Here is a 23,756-nt window from a genome sequence, read left to right as displayed (position 1 = left end):
GTCGGGGAACTAAGATCCCACAAGCCATGTGGCACAGCCAAAAAAAAAAGATATCACAGTATGTTGGGACAAAAAAAAAGACAAGTATTTTGCAGGTCCTGCTACCACCTGCCCTAGTATCATCAGTGAGTTTCTAAATCAGTCATATGTATTATCACTGACTATAAAACTATGGATCAGATGTTGGACTATCACACAAAACCAAGAAATATCAACTCCACAGTACCTTGAGAAAAGAGCACTCAATTATCTGTTGAGTGAATTAGTGAATCAAAAAATACATAAAATATTTATGTATTTATGGTGCAAAAAAGCACCATAAAATACCCTAAATCTCTGAAACACAAATTTGCAGGTGTACCTCAGATTATATAAAAAATTTAAATAAATTTAAATAATGGAAAATTTGTAAGTGGAATATTTTAAATGTGCTAAGGGAACTAGAGATATTCGACAGTAGATAACTCTCAAGTAAAAGAAGAAATGCTTTCTCATGACAAAAATTATCCCTTAAGAGAATATTTCACAATTTATGTTTCTATATCAGTACTGATGTTGAGAAGTCCCTTGTTGGTTCTTATCCAAAACACTTTGTATATGACAATTTTTCTTCTCTGGAAACTTTACCGTTTATCTTTTCTTTCTGTTCTAGGAAAGTGTCTTGTATTATTTCTTTCATAATTCTCTCCAAATTTTCTCTTGTATTAGTGACAGAATCTTCTGGACTGTGTCTCTAATTATTTCTTCCTCAAATTTATTTTTCAATCCCTCTAAGGAATTGGGTTCAGCCACCACATTTCTAATTTTTGTGAGTTACTTCTTGTTCTTTAATTTTCCTCTCCTTTAATTCTCCTTCTTAAAAAGGATTCTGCTATGCAAAATCTTCTCACATTTTCAGAGATAGTGATTATAGTTTCTTTCTTAAGTTCCCTACTGTTTTGTCTCCTCAGACTTCTTTATTTCTGTTTGCTTTATCTCTGCTTTCCTATGGGAGGCATTCCCACGTATCTGTTGATCCTTGGCTGACCCTCCCTATCTAAGTGGACATTATTAGTAAAGCAAGATGGCAGCTCTGCCTGTGGGCTGAGCTTGTTGAAGGTCAGTTTCACTGAAGAGCGAGCGGGGAGCGAGCTGGCTTTCCCTGCGGGGAACCCCCATGGGAAGTTTCTCTGGAACCCGTCAGGTTCTCGGGAGAATCCTCCAGCAGCTGACTGGGGACTTGGACGTTGAGCTCCCGATGCTCTAAGAGCAGGGCCGACGTTTACTTAACCCCATCCTCTACTCTGCTCCCGTGTCCCTGAGCCTCGATTTCTCTGAAGTTTCAACATCTCCAGACAATAAACCTCCATTGCCTGGGCTGCGGGGAAGGTAGTGATTCGGCTGGGGTGAGACAAGGATCCGAGTGTCCAACTGGTGCTTTCATAGACTTTCAACTGGTGGCCCGTCTCTAACCGGACGCCTGAGCTGCCCCTCCAGCCTAACGTGAGAGCTCCGAAGGCTGCACAGGGCCAACGTGCCTCCGGGGGCGTCACTCTCCTCTGCGGGCGCTGTGGATGCTCGCTGGCCTCGGCTAAGTCACCGGGTCGTGTAACTTCGGTGCTCGTGGCTGTGGGCTAGACTTTCTAACGTCACCTACTTTTTGTCAGAGACAGAGCTGGAACTGTTTTTTTCTTATTTCCTTTGTCTTGGATGGACTTCGCAATAGGAGAAGGCAGAAAGTTCCCTACTTGCCATCTTCAAATCAGAACTTACAGTCTCTACCACCCACCATGTGTGGCGCTTTGGGGCCACTCCAGTTTTGGTCTGCTGAGCACACACCGCCACCGCCCTTCCTTGAACTGCTTTGGAGAAAGCCTCTCTCGCTCCACGAGACCCCAGGGGGGCTCCCAGTCCCTGGCCCCCACCTCTTCACTGCAGCACTGGGGAACCGTGCCCTCCGCTGGGCCTCAGTGATGGCTCATCACACACGGGGCTCAAGGAGGGTTGACTCGCGTCTTCTCGGAGGCAGGCGGCAAGGTGTTCAGCCCCACGAGCTCTCTTTCTGTGGGGACTGCTCAGCGGGGAAGGTGACAGCCTCAAGCTGCCGCCGGTCATGTCACCGGTCACATGCTGTCTGCAGAATGACGGATAAAGAAGCCAGCAGAGCTGAAAAAGAGTCCGGATGAGATCATCCGAGTTCCTGGCTGCGACCATGCCTGGTGCCAGATGTACCTCTGGAAACCGTAGTTATATAAACAATTAAGTTCCTTTGATTTTCATAAGCTGGCTTGAACTGGCTTTCTTGCATTTGCAGCTGAGGGAGTCCTGATGAATTCATCATTTAATTGAAATGTTCCAAATTCCTAATAATTGAACGATGCAACACCACTTCTTTGCCAAAAATTAAACAGTCTAACTTCTTTTATTAAAATAAAATCACTAACAGTAAATATCATACCCATATGCCCCTTTCATCATTTAGGTAAGATACTTTGATTTTATCTGAATATTCTCATGTTTTCAGGACAGCACTACCTTGGAGGATGAGGCCCATATACGTTCTGTAGTACTGCATACCCAATAGCCCTAACCTGTAGAACAATTTTCTTCCAGGGACTTCAGAAAGTCCTGTCATTTCTTTAAGCCTTCTCTACTGGAGTTCTCAGTTTTTAATAAAATTCAAGTTGTACGGCTGTCTTACATAAACGCTATGTGGAAAAATGAAATAATATGCCTCAAAATATTCGGTGGCTTTGGAAGAAAAGTAGGGTTTAAATGTAAAGAATTATGCGGCCTCAATCTCTGACCCAGAGACGGGAACCCAGGGTAATTTCAATGCAAGGGTTTATGGGAAGGAGGCAGACAGTAATAACACGCTTCCAAGGAGGCAGGCGGGGATACTCAGAAGTGATGTGCTCCTTGGATGCTCTCCCTGGACTAACCTCCCCAGTGTTATCTCTGGGCCACCGTGCTCACCAGCCCAGCAGCCAACACCTAAGCCTCTAGGTCTGAAGTTCCCGCCCGGGTCTTTATCACTTTCAGGTGCATCTAGAGGCTGGGCAGGTAATGCAATACAGTGAGGAGAGTAAACATTTTTAATGTATTACGATTATTTTATTTGCAGGAAAAAGTAAATCTTATTAACATTCCAGCCTCTCTCACTCTCTTTTTTATTGGTTTAAGTTGTTTGGGTTTTTTTTTTCATGCAGCCTTTCTATCTATTATTTCTACGTCATCCATGGCTTGTTTCGTAAGATGCTATGTGTTAAATATAACAGCTTTGGGCATGGGGACTCCTTGCCTGCACAGAACTCGTGTAGATGAGTAAGAGTGAATAACAGTGACGATAATACTGGCTCAGTTTACTGAAACTTAGCACGTGCCATACACTGTTCCAAGTACTTTCCAAGTTATTAACTCACTTTGTCTTCACTTCAGCCCTGTGAGGCGGGTACCATCATCCGCATTTGACAGATGAGGGCATGGAGTCACTGAGAGGGGTACGCGGCTGGTCCAATATTACAGAGCAAACAGGTTGTAAGTACGAATCCAGGCACCCTGTTCCAGGGACCTCTGCCCTTAAACTACGACTCTGCACTCCACCAAGAAATACGCCATCGGGTATGGGTCGAATTGTGCCCCTGCAAAATGTTACACTGAAGTCCTAAGTCCGGGTACCTGTGAATGCAACCTTATTTGGAAATAGGGTCTCTGTAGACATAACTCAGTTAAAACGAGGTTGTCCTGGATTACGGTAGGCCCTAATACAATATGACTGCTGTCCTCGTAGGAAGAAACTGTGGACACAGGGAAGACAGCCAAGAGAAGATGGGAGCAGAGGCTGGAGCGGTGCTGCCACAAACCAAGGAGCACATGGGGCTGCCCGAAGCCAGAAGAGGAAACACGGACCACGGACACACACACACCCCCACCCCCACCCCCCCCCACCCCCGCCGAGGCCTCTGAGGGAGCAGGACCCTGCGACACCTTGATGTCAGGTTTCTAGCCTCCAAACAATGAGAGAACAAACTTCGGTTGTTTGACGCCCCCCAGCTTATGGTACATTGTTACAACAGCGCTAGGAGAATAACACAGTCTTTCACTTATACTGAAATATGCTATCCTATCAACCTGCTATTTGCAACTTCAACGCAAATGGCAGTGTAGGCAACATTGAACTTTCCTCTTCATCCTATTGAAAGGAAACCAACAGCCGGGGGTGGGGCTGCGGGGACTGGAAAACACAGGTTCCCACCCCGTCGGGGCGACTTCTCGTCAGCTCGAGCGGACGACGGCCACCCGCAAAGGCCGGACGAAAGCTGCCACGCCTGACACTTTACAAGAGGACCCAGAAGTCTGCATTCGTACATTAAATTAATTAACAGCAAATTCAATTAGGAACTAGCTAGAATAATGCTAGTTAAGGACGCATTCATGTTTAAAAGGAGCACTGCGCAAGCCAAACAAGGTCCACGATTATGGACAGTCTCGGCTTCGTATGTGTACTTTGCTTGCCGTGTCTCCTTTCCCTTCCTGGAGGCATCCATCCGCCAGATGCAGGAGGCAGGCGCAGGGCTGGCACTGGAAGTCGGGTGGGAGTCAGCACCTCAGGACCAGGGAGCCCTCCTGGGATGTACGGCAGACGCAGAAGAGCCCTACGCACTCTGGGTCCAAGACTGACCAGGTGCCGTCTTCTGGACCCCTATCTGAACGCGATTCTAATACTGCTCCTCCGTGGTCTCGGCTGGTCTTCCTAAGGCATCTGCCTTTTCGGAGAGACTTAGGGCTTTAATGGGGCAAAGGTTTGGGGTAAACTGAGGACATGACCTTGGTACTTCTCAGGCTCGCGGCCACTTCATTCATAACCTTGTCCTTGTAATTTACCGAGTTCCCTACATTTCTCATCTCTTCTCTGTATACGTGAAAGAAGTCTAAGTGGATGACCATAGTTCAGAGCTCTCTTTCAGGGTATTCACCACCCTGCAACCTATGAACGTCGCCCAGAAACCTGGAGACACTTTTGAATAGCAGTTTTGTGAAAGTACTTTTACAAAATGTGACTTTATTACTCAGGCTTATTAAAAACTTCAAAAATATAAAGAATTATCCTGAGAATGTTAACATTAACTTTAGTCCGATAAGTCTATGACTACTGAGCAGCCTTAGAATTTTCTGAGTCCTCAGTGGCTACGAACATTTCAGTATCTACCAGAGTTCAGACCTGTTGGATATGGTATAGAAACTAATGATTGCTTCTGGTAAGTGAAATGAGGTACCTGGTATGTAGCCAGGACTCTCTCTGCTGCACTGAGATGTTTAATTCAGTGACACAGTTTGGCAAATCATGGTGGCAGGGACTTACAAAACTGACAAATACTATTTGGAAAGTTTGAGAGCAATGTGAAGAGGTGAAATACCACAAAATCTATCCAAATCAGCTCATTTAATGCTTTGTGGGTTTTTGCTTAAATTAAAAATCTCTCCATCTTTCAAGGGTTTTTATACCTGTAAAATCATACTGAAATTCACTAGCTTATTATTCTCACAACCATCCCAAATGGTCAGTAAAGCAGGTTTTATCCCCATAGGATAGATGAGGAAATTGAAGCTGAGAGCATTAAATATTTTAAATTAAAATGTCATTATTCTCCAAAGAAGATACACAGATTGCCAGCAAACACATGAAAGGATGTTCAACATCACTAATCATTAGAGAAATGCAAATCAAAACTACAGTGAGGGCTTCCCTGGTGGCGCAGTGGTTGAGAATCCGCCTGCCGATGCAGGGGTCACGGGTTCGTGCCCCGGTCCGGGAAGATCCCACATGCCGCGGAGCAACTAAGCCCGTGAGCCATGGCCGCTAGGCCTGCGCGTCCGGAGCCTGTGCTCCGCAACGGGAGAGGCCACAGCAGTGAGAGGCCCGCATACCACAAAAAAAAAAAAAAAAAAAAAAAAAAAAAAAAAAAAAAAAAAAAAAAAAAAACTACAGTGAGGTTATCACCTCACACCGGTCAGAATGGCCATCATCAAAAAATCTAGAAACAGGGCTTCCCTGGTGGCGCAGTGGTTGAGAGTCTGCCTGCCGATGCAGGGGACGCGGGTTCGTGCCCCGGTCCGGGAGGATCCCACATGCCGTGGAGCGGCTGGGCCCGTGAGCCATGGCCGCTGAGCCTGCACGTCCGGAGCCTGTGCTCTGCAACGGGAGAGGCCACAGCAGTGAGAGGCCCGCGTACCGCCAAAAAAAAAAAAAAAAATCTAGAAACAATAAATGCTGGAGAGGGTGTGGAGAAAAGGGAACCCTCTTGCACTGTTGGTGGGAATGTAAACTGATACAGCCACTATGGAGAACAGTATGGGGGTTCCTTAAAAAACTAAAAATAGAACTACCATACGACCCAGCAATCCCACTACTGGGCATATACCCTAAGAAAACCATAATTCAAAAAGAGTCATGTACCACAACGTTCACTGCAGCTCTACTTACAATAGCCAGGACATGGAAGCAACCTAAGTGTCCATCGACAGATGACTTAATAAAGAAGATGTGGTACATATATACAATGGAATATTACTCAGTCATAAAAAGAAACGAAATTGAGTTATTTGTAGTGAGGTGGATGGACCTAGAGTCTGTCATACAGAGTGAAGTAAGTCAGAAAGAGAAAAACAAATAGCATGTGCTAACACATATATATGGAATCTAAGAAAAAAAAAAAAAAGGTCATGAAGAGCCTAGGGGCAAGATGGGAATAAAGATGCAGACCTACTAGAGAATAGACTTGAGGATATGGGGAGGGGGAAGGGTAAGCTGGGACAAAGTGAGAGGGTGGCATGGACATCTATACACTACCAAACGTAAAATAGACAGCTAGTGGGAAGCTGCCGCATAGCACAGGGAGGTCAGCTCTGTGCTTTGTGACCACCTAGAGGGGTGGGATAGGGAGGGAGACGCAAGAGGGAAGAGATATGGGAACATATGTATATGTATAACTGATCCACTTTGTTACAAAGCAGAAACTAATATACCATTGTAAAGCAATTATACTCCAATAAAGACGTTATAAAAAATTTCATTAAAATGGTCAGGGTTATTAGTGAGGGAGGTAAAGCTTACACCCAACCCCCGCCACCACCAACTCCAAGTTCACTGATGTTTCCCAACAAATAAAAGTCACGCAGACCTATAGGATCAGGCTGCTTAAACAGTTAGATCGCCAGACCTGGCATCAAAACCCAGTTCTACCGCTGACTAGACTTTTGACATCAGACACATTTTTTAAACCTCTCTAAATCCCAAGTTCCTCCGTCGTAACATGGAGTTAAGATCATAAAAGACATGTAAAGGACATGGCACCGAGTGGGTAGTCAACAAATTTTAGTTCTCCCCCCTTCCCTTTCTCCTACAGGCTCCCTCAAATCTGAGCAGACCATCCATTGTCGGGTTAAACATTTGGATGGTTAGTGAAAGCCTAAATTGTTATAAAAAAGTTAAGTCAAGAGATCTGGAGATATTGATAACACAAGAGTAAATTACTTGCCACAGGCAAAGAAGACCAGAGCAGAAACTGCTGTCACATATGTACTGTTACAGAATAGCCAAGAGAGTGGTTCTTTTTTAAAAATCCATGACGTTGAACCCTCTTTTAAAGGGGACAGGTCACATCAAAACATCACACCTTGACTTTATTCTCTGCCATCTAATAAACATGGCCCATTGTTGCCAAACATAAATTATTTAAAATAGGTCAAGGAGATGGGAAACGTGTCCGATGAAGGCGTGGTCTGAGACTTCTGAGTGTGGATACGCTGGCAGCCCTCACGTCCCGCATCGGCCCGGAGTGTGAGCCCCCAGGGTCAGCCGGCGTGTCAGCGGCAAAGGAGAAGTGAAATTCTGACTGCTTCAGTCTCCTCTCTGCTGCCCCCCCGACCCCCGCCACTGTGAGGCTGGGCTGGGGTGCACTGACACCAGCAGGGGATGGGGCCGGAGGGCAGGGGAGGAGCTGCAGGTGTGGGTGGGCAGGAGAGAAGCATAAACTCAGCGGAAGGAGAGCTGCTGTCGTCAGGAAGCAGGCGTGGGTCTGCTACCAGAAAAATGAAGCGCTTATCAAATCTGTTGCTAAAAATATTAAAGCGCATGGCGTAATTTAGACTATTTCTTCAAATTTCAACTGGATGCTAGAGAACCATGTGCCAGTGAGTATCGTACATGTGACTCCAGCTGTCGGCTCCTGCCCGGTGAGGACCGAGGTCGTCTAACCGCACACATGGGTGGTTAGGACGCGCTTTACGAGTCGCTGCAGGTCGCATTCCCCATACACACAACTTCACTTGCGATTATGAGTTAGACGTGGACGTGAGTAGACAATGGTCTCCTTCCATTAAATGCAAACTGGCAGAAATTACTGTTTACGTTGCCGGCTTGTAAGAGAAAACAGATCAAACTAATGAGGGTGAAGTCGTGTAATCAGTTGATAAAACAAACCACGCCGAGGTCAAGGCTGACATCGCTGACTGCCATACACCCGTGCACACGTACACATGTCACCTTCGCTGCTTTCCCGCCACCGCTGCTCCAACTCAAGCCGGTTCTCATTTCTCTGCCATATTCACATGCAGTTGACGAATCCTTTATCTTGGCAAACGCCCACTGCTCCTAGGCCACCCGTCTCAGAAGCCCCTGAGGGCTTCCCACTCTGCTTGAGGGACTGAGGCCTGACTCCTGCGTTCGGCCCCTCCTTCTAATTCAGTGGTTCTCAACCACTGGGGGAGCTTTAAAAGATAAACAGGCTTATGTCTCCTGCCCCAGCAATTCTAGTTATTCGTTCTGGGGTAAGATCCAGGGACTTGTATTTTTAAAAAGGTCTATGGATGAACTCTTATTCACTGCCAGGGTGGAACCACTGGTGCCACTTTCCCACCGATTATTTCACTGACATAAACTGAACCTCCTGTTCCAGCCAGTAATGCTGTTTCGTTTGTTTGTTTGTTTGTTTGCAACTCTAGTCCTCTGTTCATGCTGTTAATCCGACCTGGACTATCACTTCCTCTCCTAGCTCTGCATTTAGACCGTCACCGTTGCCCCAAGGCTAAATGACATCCCCCACTATCTTCATAACCACGGTGAGTCAGGACTTCTGATCATCCTAAGAGCATTTGTGACCCTCCTCAAGTGCTTTACGGCAATTAACACCATACTGTCTGCGCTGTGAGTGTTTCTTTCTTACTCTACTCCGCGGTTCAGGCTCCCGGAGGGGAAAGCACACTTTTCACATCGCCTTTGGTTCCCGTTCCCCAGTCCCCAGCATCTAGGACGGCACTAAACCTACAACAGACGCTCACGCCTGTGCTCCAAGCTCATAAGGTGACTGAACACGTTACATTCTCTGAATTTTATGGAGCGCTTTTCTGACCGCCTGACAACAGAAACGGTCAGCCTGCAGGGCTGTTTACATACACGGGTGCTTTTCGTGGCAGGGCCTCACTATGCCCACGCAGGAATGAGAATCACTTGTCCACAAAACTGATGTCACGTCAAATACGGAGCTGATGCCTAGAAACGTGTTTTTCCTATAGAGAGAAGTCTTTTCCACGTTTATATATTTAATTCCCGTAAGTGCACAGGACAACTGAAAGGGAGGAGTAGTAAACAGCCCCTCATCTGTCAATACCTGACTTGACCCTCCCATGGGACAGGACAGCTGAAGCCCTGTTTACCTCCCTAATCCACTGCGGGGAGGATGACAAGAGCAGGTGACCCCTTGCCCTCCATTCAGAAGACAGGAGAGTATCAGTGACCTACAGGTAAATGCTCCTTATGCAAATACGGAAACCCGAAAAGCTACTGGTATGAGGGTATCCAGCATGGGGGGCGGGGCCCGGCCAGAGCCCCAGCCTAGACCCTCCTACAGCCCAGGCTGCCCAGAAGGTCACGGTTCTGCTTCTAGGCCATGAGAGGTGTGTTTCCTCACCCAGAGTTAGAGGTGCTCTACAAAACAGTGTGATCCACGGAGGCTGCGCTGGTACCTCTGGGTTAACTAGCCTTGGGAGGGCTGGCTGCGGAACCTAACCACTATTTATAACATTGTTTTTGTGGAAAAATGCTTTCTGCATGCCAGACAACAGAATGAGACATGAACTTTGGGACTCCGGTTTATTTCTGAGGCTCGGAACTGACTGTATCTTGTTAATTACACCACGGTCAGTGTTCTCCGAGGGTGAGACGGCAGCGTGGAGGTCTGCCAGGAGGGCACAACGAGAGAGAACAGTTGCCATGAATACAGACCATATGTGTCTGTACGGATGAAAGATGGAGGGGACGATGGGAGAAAAGTCCAGGCACATTCTCAATTTGTTATACAAATATTTACCAAGCGCCATTAAAGGTTACTGCCTAATGCTGTGTACGACAAAAATCAGTTAGACAAGAGGTTTGATTTTCTGGCCCTCACAACCTCGGCTGGGAGATAGGACAGACATCAACACACACACTAAAGCTGCAGGGTAAAATGTGCTGCAACAGTGGTAAAAACAAAATCCTGGGTGAAGCCAGCAGAGAGGGGAAGAGCCCGTGCTTCTAGCTGAAGTGATCAGGGAAAGCTTCGTGGACGGGTCCCCACACCTGAGCTGAGCCTCGAGGGGCCAGCTTGTGCCAAGATTTCAACCGGCAGGGAAACCAGAGAGGGAGGAGCAAAGGACGTCACAGAGAAACACCAAGAAAACAGTGCAAGTCGAGACGCAGAGGCAGGCACAAGAATGAGAAGTCAGAGAACAGGAGAGAGCTCCGCTGGCTAAGGCGGGGGTATTTTTAGGAGCTTGGGAGAGGGCTTTGAATGCCAGGGGAAGGCATGGATTCTATCCAGCAGTCAGTGGGGAGCCATTAAAGGATTTTAAAATTACTGGAGTGGTTCTACGTGCAGATCTGTCTGGCAACAAAAACAGGACAGAAGACAGAATGAAGACAGAAGACTGTTAGGAGATAATTATAACAGTTGGGATGGGTTAAGATGACTTTTCAAAGCTACATTTTTTGAATAAATAGTTAACCATTTAAGGTTTCAGTTACTAAATATCCCCTTTAATGATCAAGAACATATCTTAAAAAGCCATACAAAGACTAAAGAAACTGAAAAACAAAACATTTGTTACAATGGAAAACCGTTTTAGAACCATTCAGTTTGGCACACAGCTGGGACTTGTTGCCTAGACTTGATACAAAATAAAGGACGATTTTGAAGTGCTACTCTCAGTTTTAAAATAACACCTTGATTTTAAACATTATATTTTTAATAAGCACATGAAATTTAGTAAGTAATCACCTTTCCACTATTTTCCAAGACCAGTGATTCAATATACAAGGGGACTCTAAGATATTCTGAGCAATTCGAGGGTTGAGAAAGCCTCAAAGGTGGTGAACTTAATTCCTTACATTTTAAATCAAAATTAAGCTGATGCTGAGAGATGTAAGCAGACTTACATGAGGTGACTCGACTTAGCAAATGTCTTCTAAACTTCACATTTTCAGTGTTGGCTGAGACATGACATTCATCTTTATCTGAAAACAAATGTAATGGAAGTAATAAAATGGAAAGAATTGATAGGTAGCTTACAGAAGCCAATTAGATGATTAAACATCATAAAAGAGGTATATTTAGTTCTATAAAACTGACATTACTTATATTATGTATAATTTAAGAACCTAAGATAAAAATCTCAAGCTATGCTCAGACTTCTAAAATAGGAAGTAAAACATTTTTATTCCCTTCCTATATTTTTTATGTCAATCTCCTAAAACTTCCGGAAAATATATTATTAGATATTTAAGCCTGATTTACACTGAATCGTTTAAAATTTAGCTAACAATCAAGCCCTACTCAGTACTAGAGAGCAGGGAGAGATGAGGTTGAATAAGAGATAGTTCCTGTCCTCAGGAAACCCACAAACCACCAGAGACAGACAGACAAACTTGAAAAACTCCACATCAAGGCAAATACAATAAATGCTACAAGTGGTACAAAATGCTTTGGATTTGGGGGAGGGTTACTTACTACAGGGAAAACGTGCAGAGGCTCTGTGTTACGGACTAAACTTTGTCTTCTCACCCCCCCAAAATCATGTGCTGAAGCCCTAATCCCCCAGTACATCAGGATGTGACTGTATTTGGAGATAAGGCCCTTTAAGATATGAGTAAATTAAAATAAGGCCTTTAGGGTGGGCCCTAATCCAATCTGACTGGTGCCCCTATAGGAAGAGGAAGTTAGGACACAGAGAGACACACCAGGGGAAAGACCATGTGAGGACAGGCAAGAAGGTGGACATCTGCAAGCTAAGGAGAGAATCCTCAGAGGAATTCAAGCCTGCGACACCTTGATCTCAGGTGACTAGCTTCCAAGACTGAGCAAACAAATTTCTGTCGTTGAAGTCACCCGGTCTGTAGTATTTTGCTACATAATCCCAGCAAAGTAACACGCTCTGTGAAGGTGACATTTAAATACAGTTTGAAAAGAGACAGGACTTTTAACAATCGGATAAAGGTAAGGTTTAGAAACAAATAACGTTCCAAGAAGAAACAAAAATTGTTTTGTTTTAGGCACAGAGGCCACAATACAGAGTATGAGCTCTGTATTGTGAAAAGAAAAGTCATTATACTTCTATAATAAAAGCATAGTATGGGGGTGAGGAAGAGAAAAGGGGGGGGGTAGGGAGTGAGGGAGGAAAAGCAGGAGGGAGGGAGGGACCAGGAGAGCCACAGACCGACAGACAGACAAGGACTGGAAAAGGGGTTGAATACTACATTCAGTATATGCAGTTTTATTTTATACAGAAAAAGAGCCACCAAGGGTTTTCAGTAGAAAACTCATTAGACTTTGTATTCTAGAAAGATGGCTCTCGTTTTAGAGTTACTAGGAGAAAATTCGAAAGTCAGTGAGACCTATTTTGTTACTGGAATAGTCAAGAGAAGGGGAAACCAGGGCAACAGCAATGGAATTAAAAAGTCAAAAATACACCAAAGACGTGCTTGAAAATGAGAACGAGCGTACCGACGCCGTCAGTTATGCAAGACGGAGTGAGGGCTGCGACAGTTACCAGCATCCAGGCGGACAGCCACAAATGCAGCCTCCACGGACCGTCCCTTTCAATCACAACCTTGCGTGTGTGCACTGATCATTACTTTAAGAAATCAAGCGATCCAAAGACTCAGCTCACTTCTGACCTCTTACCCGAGAACTTGAAAGCCCAACCTATAATCAACCTATAAAAATCCTAAGTTCATTTCCGAAAGCAGGCAGTCCTTCAGAATCATCTGTGTGGTCTCTCTTGTTACAGCAAGTCAATAAGACAGTTTGCTTATCTTCTAAAAGGCTTATTTATTTGGGAGGGGAGCTTTCCACAAAGTTTGAGGCCCATCAGTGAAGTCAAGGAAGAAGAGCCGGAGGAGGGAGCAGCCTGTCCTGTCTTTTCAGGGCAGCAGGAGGACTAAGAATAACTTAACAGTCACTGGTGAGCTCAGAAAGAAATTTCAGGACGGCAATAAAAGAGAATGAAAACTTCCAGTAATTGGGGGAATTAAAGAAAATGGAGAAATGGAATTAACTACTCTAAGAGGCCTGGCATAGTTTGAAAGGAAAGCTGAATCTTGAACAAGGCTTGTTGTTGTTTTCATTTTTAATGCCAGTGAAAAGAAGAGAAGTTAATAATGGAGCAAAGTCAAGAGAAGGTGGGAAAAGAAGTCTGGTTAGAGTTCGCCACGTTAAGAGGAGAAACTGTTCTTTCTTTATGGTTAGAGATGGAAGAAAGGATGGGTGATGGATATAGATAAAAATTATTGTGTACAAGGGCGTCCAGTTGAGGGAGTTAAGATCAATGGCAAGGCCATCTACTGTGATAGAGAGGGGGGAGGGAAAGAGAGGTGGAGAGACAGTATATAATTGAAGAAATATCTGAATTTGAGGCTTTGAAGGGAAAAAACTAGCCAGAGAAGAGGAGAAAGGAAAACAGAGGGACTTTCAGTATTTGAGATCTTGAAATGATTCTGGTTGACTGAACTGATCAAGTTAAAGCATATAACTTGTTTTAGTATATAGTTAAAAAATAGCACTGCCTACGAAAGCCAGGTTTAAGTTTCTGCACAGGAGAGGGGAGAATTCTGGGGGGAAGATCAAAATTATAAAAACTTATTCAGAATAGAGCAGGGGGTCTAGATGACACGAGGAGCCAGAAGTAGGTCGGCAGTGGAACTGGGGGTTCCATCTGAACAGGGTACGTCTGACTTCTTAGAGAAAGAGAATAATGAGAGCAGGGCTCCAACCAGGCTGATAGGTGAAAAAACACCATTCTCTCTCTCTCTCTGCCTCACCGGTTTGGTAAGAGAGGGTGAAAGACTGAGCACACGTGTCACCAGTCTCTCACCCTCTCTTAGAACTTGCCTGCCCAAAGCTGCACACATTCCCCTCTCACCCACATGGCAAACTCAAGAGGGCAAGTTAGGTCAGTCCAATTCGAAGGGGTAGGATGACTGGAGTCAGATCTAAGGATGCTCTTTTACCCAGTTCCCCCACAAATAAGGTGGACATTTTTATGCCAACCTGAGTTATGTCTGCTTCTCAAAGGTTTGGAAGCTGGCAGAAGGAAAATGTGATATAATTAATTGGATCCCTCAAACTCCAAGAAAACGGATGAAAACTAAGTAAACGGAAATCAATCTGAAGGAAACTATATGGAAGGGGAGTTGAGTCTAAATCTTGTCAGCCACAGTGAAGTTTTACATCAGAGACCTACAACTGAGACCTAGTTCAGGTGAAGAATATTACTAGAGATGGGAAGCTTTCAAAGTATGGGTTCAATGACTTTTTTGTTTTGGGCTGCGCTGGGTCTTTGTTGCTGCGCGCGGGCTTTCTCTAGTTGTGGCGAGCTGGGGCTACTCTTCATTGCGGTGCGCGGGCTTCTCATTGCGGTGGCTTCTCTTGTTGTGGAGCATGGGCTCTAGGCATGCGGGCTTCAGTAGTTGTGGCATGCAGCCTCAGTAGTTGTGGCACATGGGCTCTAGGGCGCGCGGGCTCAGTAGTTGTGGCTCGCGGGCTCTAGAGAGCAGGCTCCGTATCTGTGGCACACGGGCTTAGTTGCTCCGCGGCATGTGGGATCTTCCCAGACCAGGGATTGAACCTGTGTCCCCTGCAATGGCAGGCAGATTCTTAACCACTGTGCCACCAGGGAAGTCCCAGATTCAATGCCTTTAAAAGGTATAATACTCTTCACAATTTTTACTTTTTCGTGCGTCAGTTTGGTAAGGAATTTGTCCATTTCATACAAGCTGTCAAATGTACTGACATAAAGTTGTTCATAGTATTTTCTTATCCTTTAATATTTCTGGGATTTCTAGTAATGTTTCCTTTTTATACTATATTGTTAATTTGAGCTTTTTTTTTAAAGTAGGAATTTATCAATTTTATTAATATTTTAAAAGAAACACCTTTGACTTTGCTCATTTTCTTTGTCTTTTTCTTCTGTTGGTTATTTCCAGTTTATGTGAATTTAGTTTGCACTTCTTTTTCTAGCTTTTTGAGATAGAAGATTAGATGGCTGGCTTTTAATGTTGCCTTTTGTGTGTGTGTGTGTGTGTGTGTGTGTGCTAGGCGGGCCTCTCACTGTTGCGGCCTCTCCCGTTGCGGAGCACAGGCTCCGGACGCGCAGGCTCAGCGGCCACGGCTCACGGGCCCAGCCGCTCCACGGCATGTGGGATCTTCCCGGACCGGGGCACGAACCCGCGTCTCCTGCATTGGCAGGCGGACTCTCAACCACTGCGCCACCAGGGAAGCCCCTTAATGTTACCTTTTAAACAAATGCATTTAAAGCTGTACAATTCTCCCCAGGCACTACTTTGTGTCTCACATGTTTTGATACTGATTCTGTTCAATATATTTTCTGATTGTGGTTGTGAGTACTTCTTTGACCTAAGATTATTTAAAAATGTGCTGCTGGGCTTCCCTGGTGGTGCAGTGGTTGAGAGTCCGCCTGCCGATGCAGGGAACACCGGTTCGTGCCCTGGTCTGAGAAGATCCCACATGCCATGGAGCAGCTGGGCCCATGAGCCATGGCCGCTGAGCCTGCGCGTCCGGAGCCTGTGCTCCGCAGTGGGAGAGGCCACGGCAGTGAGAGGCCTGCGTACCACAAAAAAAATAAAAATAAAATTGTGCTGCTTATTTTCCATGCAAATTGAGAAATTTTTTATCTTTCTGTTATATATTTCTAGTTTAATTCCACCATGGAACATATACTGTATGATATCAATCCTTTGAAATCTGTTGAGATTGGCTTTTTTGGCTTAGCACATGTTCTATTTTGGTAAAAGTTCCATGCATGCTTGAAAAAAATGTGCATTCTGCAGTTGTTGGAAATAATGTTCTATAAATAGCAAATAATGTTCTATAAATAGGTCAAATTAATCACATTGTTTAAATATTCTATCACCTTACTGACTGTTAAAAATCTGCTTGTTGGACATATATTAAGTTAACCTTAAATAACAAAATAATACCTGCATTCCAATATACATTAGGTGCAGACAAATACTGTTTGATTCCGCTTATACGAGGCACCTAGAATAGCCAAATTCATAGAGCCAGAAAGTACGTTGGTAGATGCCAGGAGCCCGGGGGTGGGGGGAAGGGAATAGGGAGTTAGTGTTTAATGGGGACAGAGTTTCAGTTTAGGAAGGTGAAAAATTCGGGAGATGGATGGTGGTGAGAGCTGCACAACAATGTGAATATGCACTTAGTGCCACTGCACTGGACGGTTAAATATGGTTTAAATAATACGCTTGACATTATGTGACTTTTACCACAATAAGAAAAAAATTTTTTTGAAATCTGCTTGTTATATTAGTGGTTGAAAGAAAGTTGTTAAATTCTCTGACTATGATTTATCTACTTCTCCTTTGTGTCCTGTCAATTTTAACTTTATATATTTTGAAGCAAGGTTGTTAGGAACATATACATTTAGAACTGTTCTGTCTTCCTACTGAATTGATCCTTTATCATTATAAAATGCCCCCCTTTATCTCTCATAATTCTTGTTGGCATAAAGTCTGCTTTGTCTGATATTAATATATAAGATTTTTTGGTCAGTATTTGTATAGTGTACCTTTTCTTTTTTTTCCATACCCTTTAATGTGATATATAACTTATGCAAACTATATATTTTTTCTTTTTAAAAAATCTAGTCCAAAAATTTGTTTTTTAATTGGAGGAATAAGCCTATTTAAACATAATTTAATTATATTTAAGGATACCTTTCTGTTATAAATTTTCTATTCATTCCATTTGCTCTTTTTTCTTCACTTATTCCTCTTTTTTTAATTAATCAATTTTTTATTATTCCATTTTACCTTTGGTGAAGTTTTTGTTTAAACACTTTTGTAATATTTTTAGCAATTATCTTACAGATCATAAATACTTCCTTGATTTACAGTTGACTTTTACCACTTCCTGAGCAAGACAAAAATATCAGTTTAACTCCATTTACACCTACTAGCCCTTCCACTGTTTTCAAATATTTTATTTTTATGTATGTTTAAAGCCCCACAAAACATTATTATTGTTGCTTTCAATGGTCTGAAATTTTTTATATTTACTCATATATTTATGCTTCCCCTATGCTCTTCATTTTACCCTGAGCTTTTATGGTTCACTTGGGATTACTTGTTTTCAGATTGAATAACCTTCTTTAGTATTATTGTACTGTGGGTCTACTTGTGAGAAAGTGTCACACCTTTTGTCTAAAAACATGTTTATTTTGCCTTCAATTAAAAAAAATATATTTTTGCTGGGTACAGAGTTTCAGGTTGGCCATATTTTTCCTTTCGGCACTTAAAATTTAAGGATGTCATTCCTTTATGATCTGATTTTAATAATGTCTGTAGGACAGTCAGCCACCAATCTTACTGTTGCTCCATTGAAGGTAGTGTGGTTTATTTCCTTCAGTTGTTGTAAGATTTTTCTCTTTATAGCTGGTTTTCACAAGTCTCACTAAGTTGTACTTAGGTGTGGTTTTCTTCATATTAATCTTGCTTGGGGTTCACTAAGTTTCTTGTGCTTCTTGAACTTGTGGATTGCTATCTTTCATCAGTTTGGAAAACCTTTGGTCATTATCTTTTCAAATATTGCTTTTGCTCATTGTCTCCTCCTGGGACTCCAATCACAGGTACGTTAGATGAAGTGACTCAATCCCCTATGTCTCTTAAGCTGTTTTGTTTTTTCCATTCCTTTTTCTTTCTGAGCTTGTACTTTTTTCCACTGAACTGTCCTTTAGTTCACTAGTTCTAGTTATTTTTGTTGTACCAAGTTTGCTCTTAAACTCAAATCTTAATTTCAGATACCATATTTCTCAGCTCTAGAATATCCATTTGATTATTTTTTGATAGAGCCCAACTTTGTTGATACTGTTCATCTCTTCATCCACTTTGCTAGCCTCTTCCTTTATTTCCTTTAACACATTTACAACAACTATAAAATCTTTGTTCAGTAACTCCTAAGTCTATATCATTGGTGGATCTGCTTCTCTTGTACCTTCTTCTTTGAACATTTTTTTTTTTTTTTACTTTTCACATGTCACATAACTTTTTAGTTTATTATCGATACTGTCAATGTAACAGCCATAAAACTGTGGTTGATGTTATCTTCTCCCAGGAGGGCCCATCCTTTCCTCTATTAGATAGGTAGGATGAGAAGCTGCTCACTTCAATCTAATCAGCTTACTTCTGGTGTAAAACGTCTCAAAGGTGAAATCAGTTGTGTGTTTATTGCAGCTACACCCTACTCCATCACATGGAGACTGTCTCCTAAGCACTGCAGGACTGCAGAAGACTTCACTGCATATTTCCAGCTCAACTTCCCAACCTCCCATCCCACCCCAAGGCTCAGCAAACAACCTATGGGGAAAACTAGCTGTGTGTCTGAGGTCTCCCTAGGTTCCAGTTCACCACGCCAGACTATGTGACCACCAAAATTCCCACAATTCCTCTTTCCCCTCATAGAGTTTCACTTCCATAGCAAGCCTGATCCTTAGCCAGTGTCCATTCTCAGCAAACACACTCGGGAAGGATGACTGCTAGCAATCTCATCTCCTACATGCTCCTCTATTTCTGGTATTTCAGTTCATTCAGCACTCTTTGTTTTCATAGCTCTCTGAGGTCTTCAAAAATATGACTGTGCTTAAGAGTGACACAAATATTTTGAAACTTCTCCCACTGAGAAGTGGGTATATATGTCTCTTCCCAACCTTGAATTTGGGTAACCTCTTTGACTTATTTGACCAATAAAATATGATGGATATGACAAGACACCATTTTCTGGGCCTAGAGCCTAAGACACTGAAAACTTTAACCTCTTATATCTAGGAATATATATATGGAAGGCACTGTACTGACACTAATGAGGGCCAACTAACCTAATCTGGTTAAAAAACAATAATAAAACAGCTTTTGCTTTCATCAATTTTCTCTATTATTTGTCTGTTTTATAATATTTTATTTTATTGATTTCTACTTCTTGTTTTCTACCTTCCGCTTACTTTGGGTTCATTTTGCTTTGATTTTTCCAGTTCCTTAAGGTGAAAGCTTAGATAATTGGTTTTAGACTTTTCTTCTTTTCTAATGTTTGTATTTTAAAGCTATACATTTTACTCTGAGCACTGCTTTAGCTGCATAAATATTGATATAATGTGTTTCATTTTTCATTCAGTTAAAAATATTTTCTAATTTTTCTTGTGATTTCTTGGAACCATGGTTTATTTTAAAGTGTATTATTTAATTTCTAAATATTTTGGGGAGGAATTCTAGATATTCTATTGTTATTTATTTTTAGTTCAATTTAGAAATAGTAAAAGAACATATCCTATATAGTTTTAATCTTTTAAAATCTATTGAGACTTGTTATATGATCTACCTTGATGAAAATTCCATGTGTACTTGAAAAGAATGTGTGTTTCTCTATTATTGAGTGCAATATTCTATAAATGTCAATTAAGTCCACTGGTTAACAGTGTTGTTCCAGATTCTAGTTTTTATTAATAGTCTACCTACTTATAAATCAAATGCTGACAGAGAAGTGTTTGAGACTAACTACAACTGTAGTTTTGCCTATTTATCCTTTCTGTTCTGTCAATTTTTGCTTTAAGTATTTTGAAGCTCTGTTATTGGGCTCATAGACATTTAGGATTGTCATGTCTTTTTGATAAATTGACTCTCTTGTCATTATGAAATATCTCAATAGCGCTAGTAATATTCCCTGTTCAGAAGCTTATTTTGTTGTATATTAATACAGCCAGTCCAGTTTTCTTAATGATTAGTGTTTGTATGCCATATCTTTTTCAATCCTTTTACTTATAACCTGTGTGTTCATATATGAAGAGGATTTCTTGTGGACAGTATGCAGTTAGTAGGTCTTGCTTTTTTATCTAGCCTGATGATCTCCACCTTCAGAGCATTTAGACCATTTATACTCAATATAACTATTTATATGATTGAATTCAAAGTAACCATCTTGCTACTTTCTATTTGCCCAAATTTATCCTTTGTTTCCTTTTCCCATTTTTTTCTTGCCTTATCTGGAACTGAATATTTTTTAGTATTTCATTTTATCTCCACTGTTGGCTTATTAGACATACCTGTTTCTTTTGTAGTTTTAGTGGTTGCTCTGGTGCTTAAATTATAGTGCTTTAACTGACCACAATCTAACTTCTAATAATATTACACCACTTCACATATAAGTAAGAATTTTACAAGAGAAGATACCTATTTCCTCCTTCCTGTCTTTTGTGCTATTGTCACCACAGTCTAATTACAGTGAGACTGTCATGCTGAAAAAGCTAGGTGTAGGCACTCTGGTTGACAGCCCCAGCCAAGAATAGCTTATGAATGATCCTTGTCAAAGTATAAGAAATGTGAGTAAAACTGTCTTGGACTCTTCAAACCAGCCCATCCTTCAACTGAATGCCACCAACTAACCTCAGCTCATGCTACATGGAGATGAATAACCACCATCTGAGCCTGCCCGTTTCACTGACCTACAATTTGTGAAGTACAACAAAATGGCGGTTGTTCTAAGATTACAAGTTTTTAGGTAATTTGTTACAGAATTAGATAACCATAACAGATACTGGTACATGGAAGTGGAACTCTGTAATAAAAATCTTAAAATAGTGACACTGCATTTGGGACCAGGTGGTGAGCAGAAACAGAACAGGCCTCAAGAATACTGTTAATGAAAGCTTAAAGGACATTAGTGAAAATGTTAACAGATGGAGAAATGACAAGCCCTCTTACACAGTGGTGGGAAAATTACAACACTACTCCTTGCATAAAATAGAAAAGAGAAAAAAAATGTGCCCAATAAAGTGGTAGACTTGGCTAAGGAGATTGCCAGGCAGAAGGTTGAAAGTGATGTCTCTTTTAGCCAAGTATGATACGGCATGCAAAGAGAAAGATGAGTTACAAAAGAACTCTTCCATTTTCAAGCAGAATTTAGAGCTAACAAAAGAACTGTTTCATTTTCAAGCAGAATTTAGAGGAGCCAGGACTTGCTCTTTTCAAACATAAAACATTTTCTCATCCCCATTCTCCCCAGACAGAAAAGTAAGAAATAGCTTCAAAGTAAAAATCAAGTCTAGGGCTCTGCCAGTAAAGCATGGTTTCAGGATAAAAATTTCTAGAGTGTGAATGTAAAATACTGTATTGAGACTGAAAAATGATTTAAATTTGTATCTAGTTCAGTTCTAAGAATCTTAAGAGTGTGCCTCTTAGACTCTCTTTTCTAGATAAAAGGCCTCTAGGAATCTTGAGGGTGTGCCTTTTGGACTCTTTCAAACAGAAAAGCTTCTAAGAATCTTATGGGTATCATCTTCTCGTGCCTTGACATACAATCTGAAGTAGAAAAAAGCATATCTCAAAACAAATGTGGGTGTGACTTCTGTCTAATGGAGTGGATTATAATTTGATACCCAGGAATCTCACAAAGTTTTCAAAAGAATTATGTCAGACTGGACTGAAAGGAGCAGAGAGAGAATAAACTGAAAAGATGCTTCTGGACTCTCAAATTTCTACAAGCAGGAAGCAAGGCTGGAAAGACTACCTAGTTGTAAATGTGAACCATTTCTTATAGAAAAAGCTGGGTGACTCAGAATTGCTTGAGTGAAGCCAGGAGCCATGGACAATCATTTCCAGGGAGTAGAAGTGACCTCATAAAGAAATGACAACATCAGAATTTCAAAATTACTATGAACCAGTGAAAGCTATGTACCTCTTGTTTCCTGGATTTTGAGTGGAAATGTTTACTTCAGTTATTCTATGCCTGCTTCTCCATTATATGTTGAATAAATAACTTGTCTCTTGAGAGGAACTACACCAGAGGAGCTTCCTGCACATCTGGACCTGACTTAAATGACAAGGTCCTGGATCTGAAGCTTGAGGGTAAAGCCGCAGTGGGGTGAGAATTCTGGAACTCTTAGAAGGGGTTGAGTATGTTCTGAATATAGGAGGAATGCAAAATCATTTGTGGCCAGAGGGTGAACTGTGGTAGATTAAAGATGATCACAAATTCTCTGTTACCTCTTCCATTGAGAGGCCATGCCTATGTCCCATCTCACTGAAACTGGGAGGGCTCTGGCACTGCTTTGACCAACACAATATGGCAGAAGTGATGTGGGGCCAGTTTCCAGTTTTAGGCCTTCCCCTAAAGCACCTTCCCCTTCCTATCGCTTGGAAAATTCTCTCTAGGAGTCCCAAGCCACAACAGTAGAAGTCTGACTACCCGAGGCTATGCTAGAAAGATCATGTGAGCACAGTCTTCTACCGTTTTCCAGGTACCACAGATGTGAGTAAGATGTCCTGGATCCACCCACCTACAAATGAACACCATCCAGCGATATCAGTCAGTGCGACACGGAGCAGAGAAACCAACCAGCTGAGGCTGCCTGAGCTCCCAGCCCACAGAACCGTGAGCTACGCAGCACACCTGCTGTTTTAAACCACGCAGTGTTGGCGCACGTTATTATGTAATAATGGATCACTGAAACAGTGATTTTTGTAATTCACTTAGGTCGTTTCAGGGGCCACAATGTCCTGCCTCTAACCTCTACAGCTGAACTGGAAGCAGAAGCCTAAGCCTAGGTCTTACTCAGAAGTAATTTGCAGAGTTCGTTATATGGTAAAATGATTTCTTAGAGATAAAAAGGCCAGCATTCTCAGAGATACTATAAAACAATCCTCCAAACATAATAAACTTCAACTAAGTTACTACAATTAAAACCAACACTTTTCTTCTTACTAAGTAAGCTACTGTTCACATATAATCAAGCCAAAAGATGCACAGGTTGTCCTGTGGTTCATTTCACAAATGCTTATTTAGACACTTTCTCGGGATTCCAACAAGACTAGAATTACAAACACAAAATTAAGACCATTTATAGTAGTCTCAAGCAGTGATTTTAAAAAAGAACATAAAATACTGGTGTATTAAGATAAATTATTAAGTACAGACCAGGTAATAGCTGTTACTAAGGTGATAACATATACGTATATATATACACACACGTGTATGTGTGTGTGCATGTGTACACTCATATCTTTTTATGAATGGAGGAGAGCCCAGTGCCAGTATGTTTACTGCAGCATCATAACAGCTAAAAACTGAAAACAATTTAAATATATATTTAAATATAGGAAAATAGCTAAGAAGGGAATAGAGAAATGAAAGGAGACCTTACTTTTTTTTTTTTTTTTTTTGCGG

The 23,756-nt window shown here is 42.1% G+C and overlaps 1 protein-coding gene across 45 annotated transcripts in view; it reads right to left on the bottom strand.

Annotated features, from left to right (window-relative positions):
- The window catches only part of ZNF438 (zinc finger protein 438), a 221,383-nt gene that overhangs the window by 112,431 nt on the left and 85,196 nt on the right, over positions 1 to 23,756 (bottom strand). For 13 of the 45 annotated variants that reach the window (XR_010839942.1, XR_010839958.1, XR_010839945.1 and 10 more), the window contains one exon: positions 11,453 to 11,530. The exons of the other annotated variants lie outside the window; for them this stretch is intronic. Coding sequence is in view for 4 of the 13 variants with exons in the window: in XM_059058313.2 (XP_058914296.1) it covers positions 11,453 to 11,454 (2 nt within the window). In the remaining 9 variants the exon portion in view is untranslated. The remainder of the gene's footprint in view (positions 1 to 11,452; positions 11,531 to 23,756) is intronic. 45 annotated transcript variants of the gene reach the window in all.

Source organism: Kogia breviceps, chromosome 3 (assembly GCF_026419965.1).
Source record: "Kogia breviceps isolate mKogBre1 chromosome 3, mKogBre1 haplotype 1, whole genome shotgun sequence".
NCBI classification, from domain to species: Eukaryota; Metazoa; Chordata; class Mammalia; order Artiodactyla; family Physeteridae; genus Kogia; species Kogia breviceps.
This window is presented reverse-complemented; position numbering and strand designations above follow the sequence as displayed.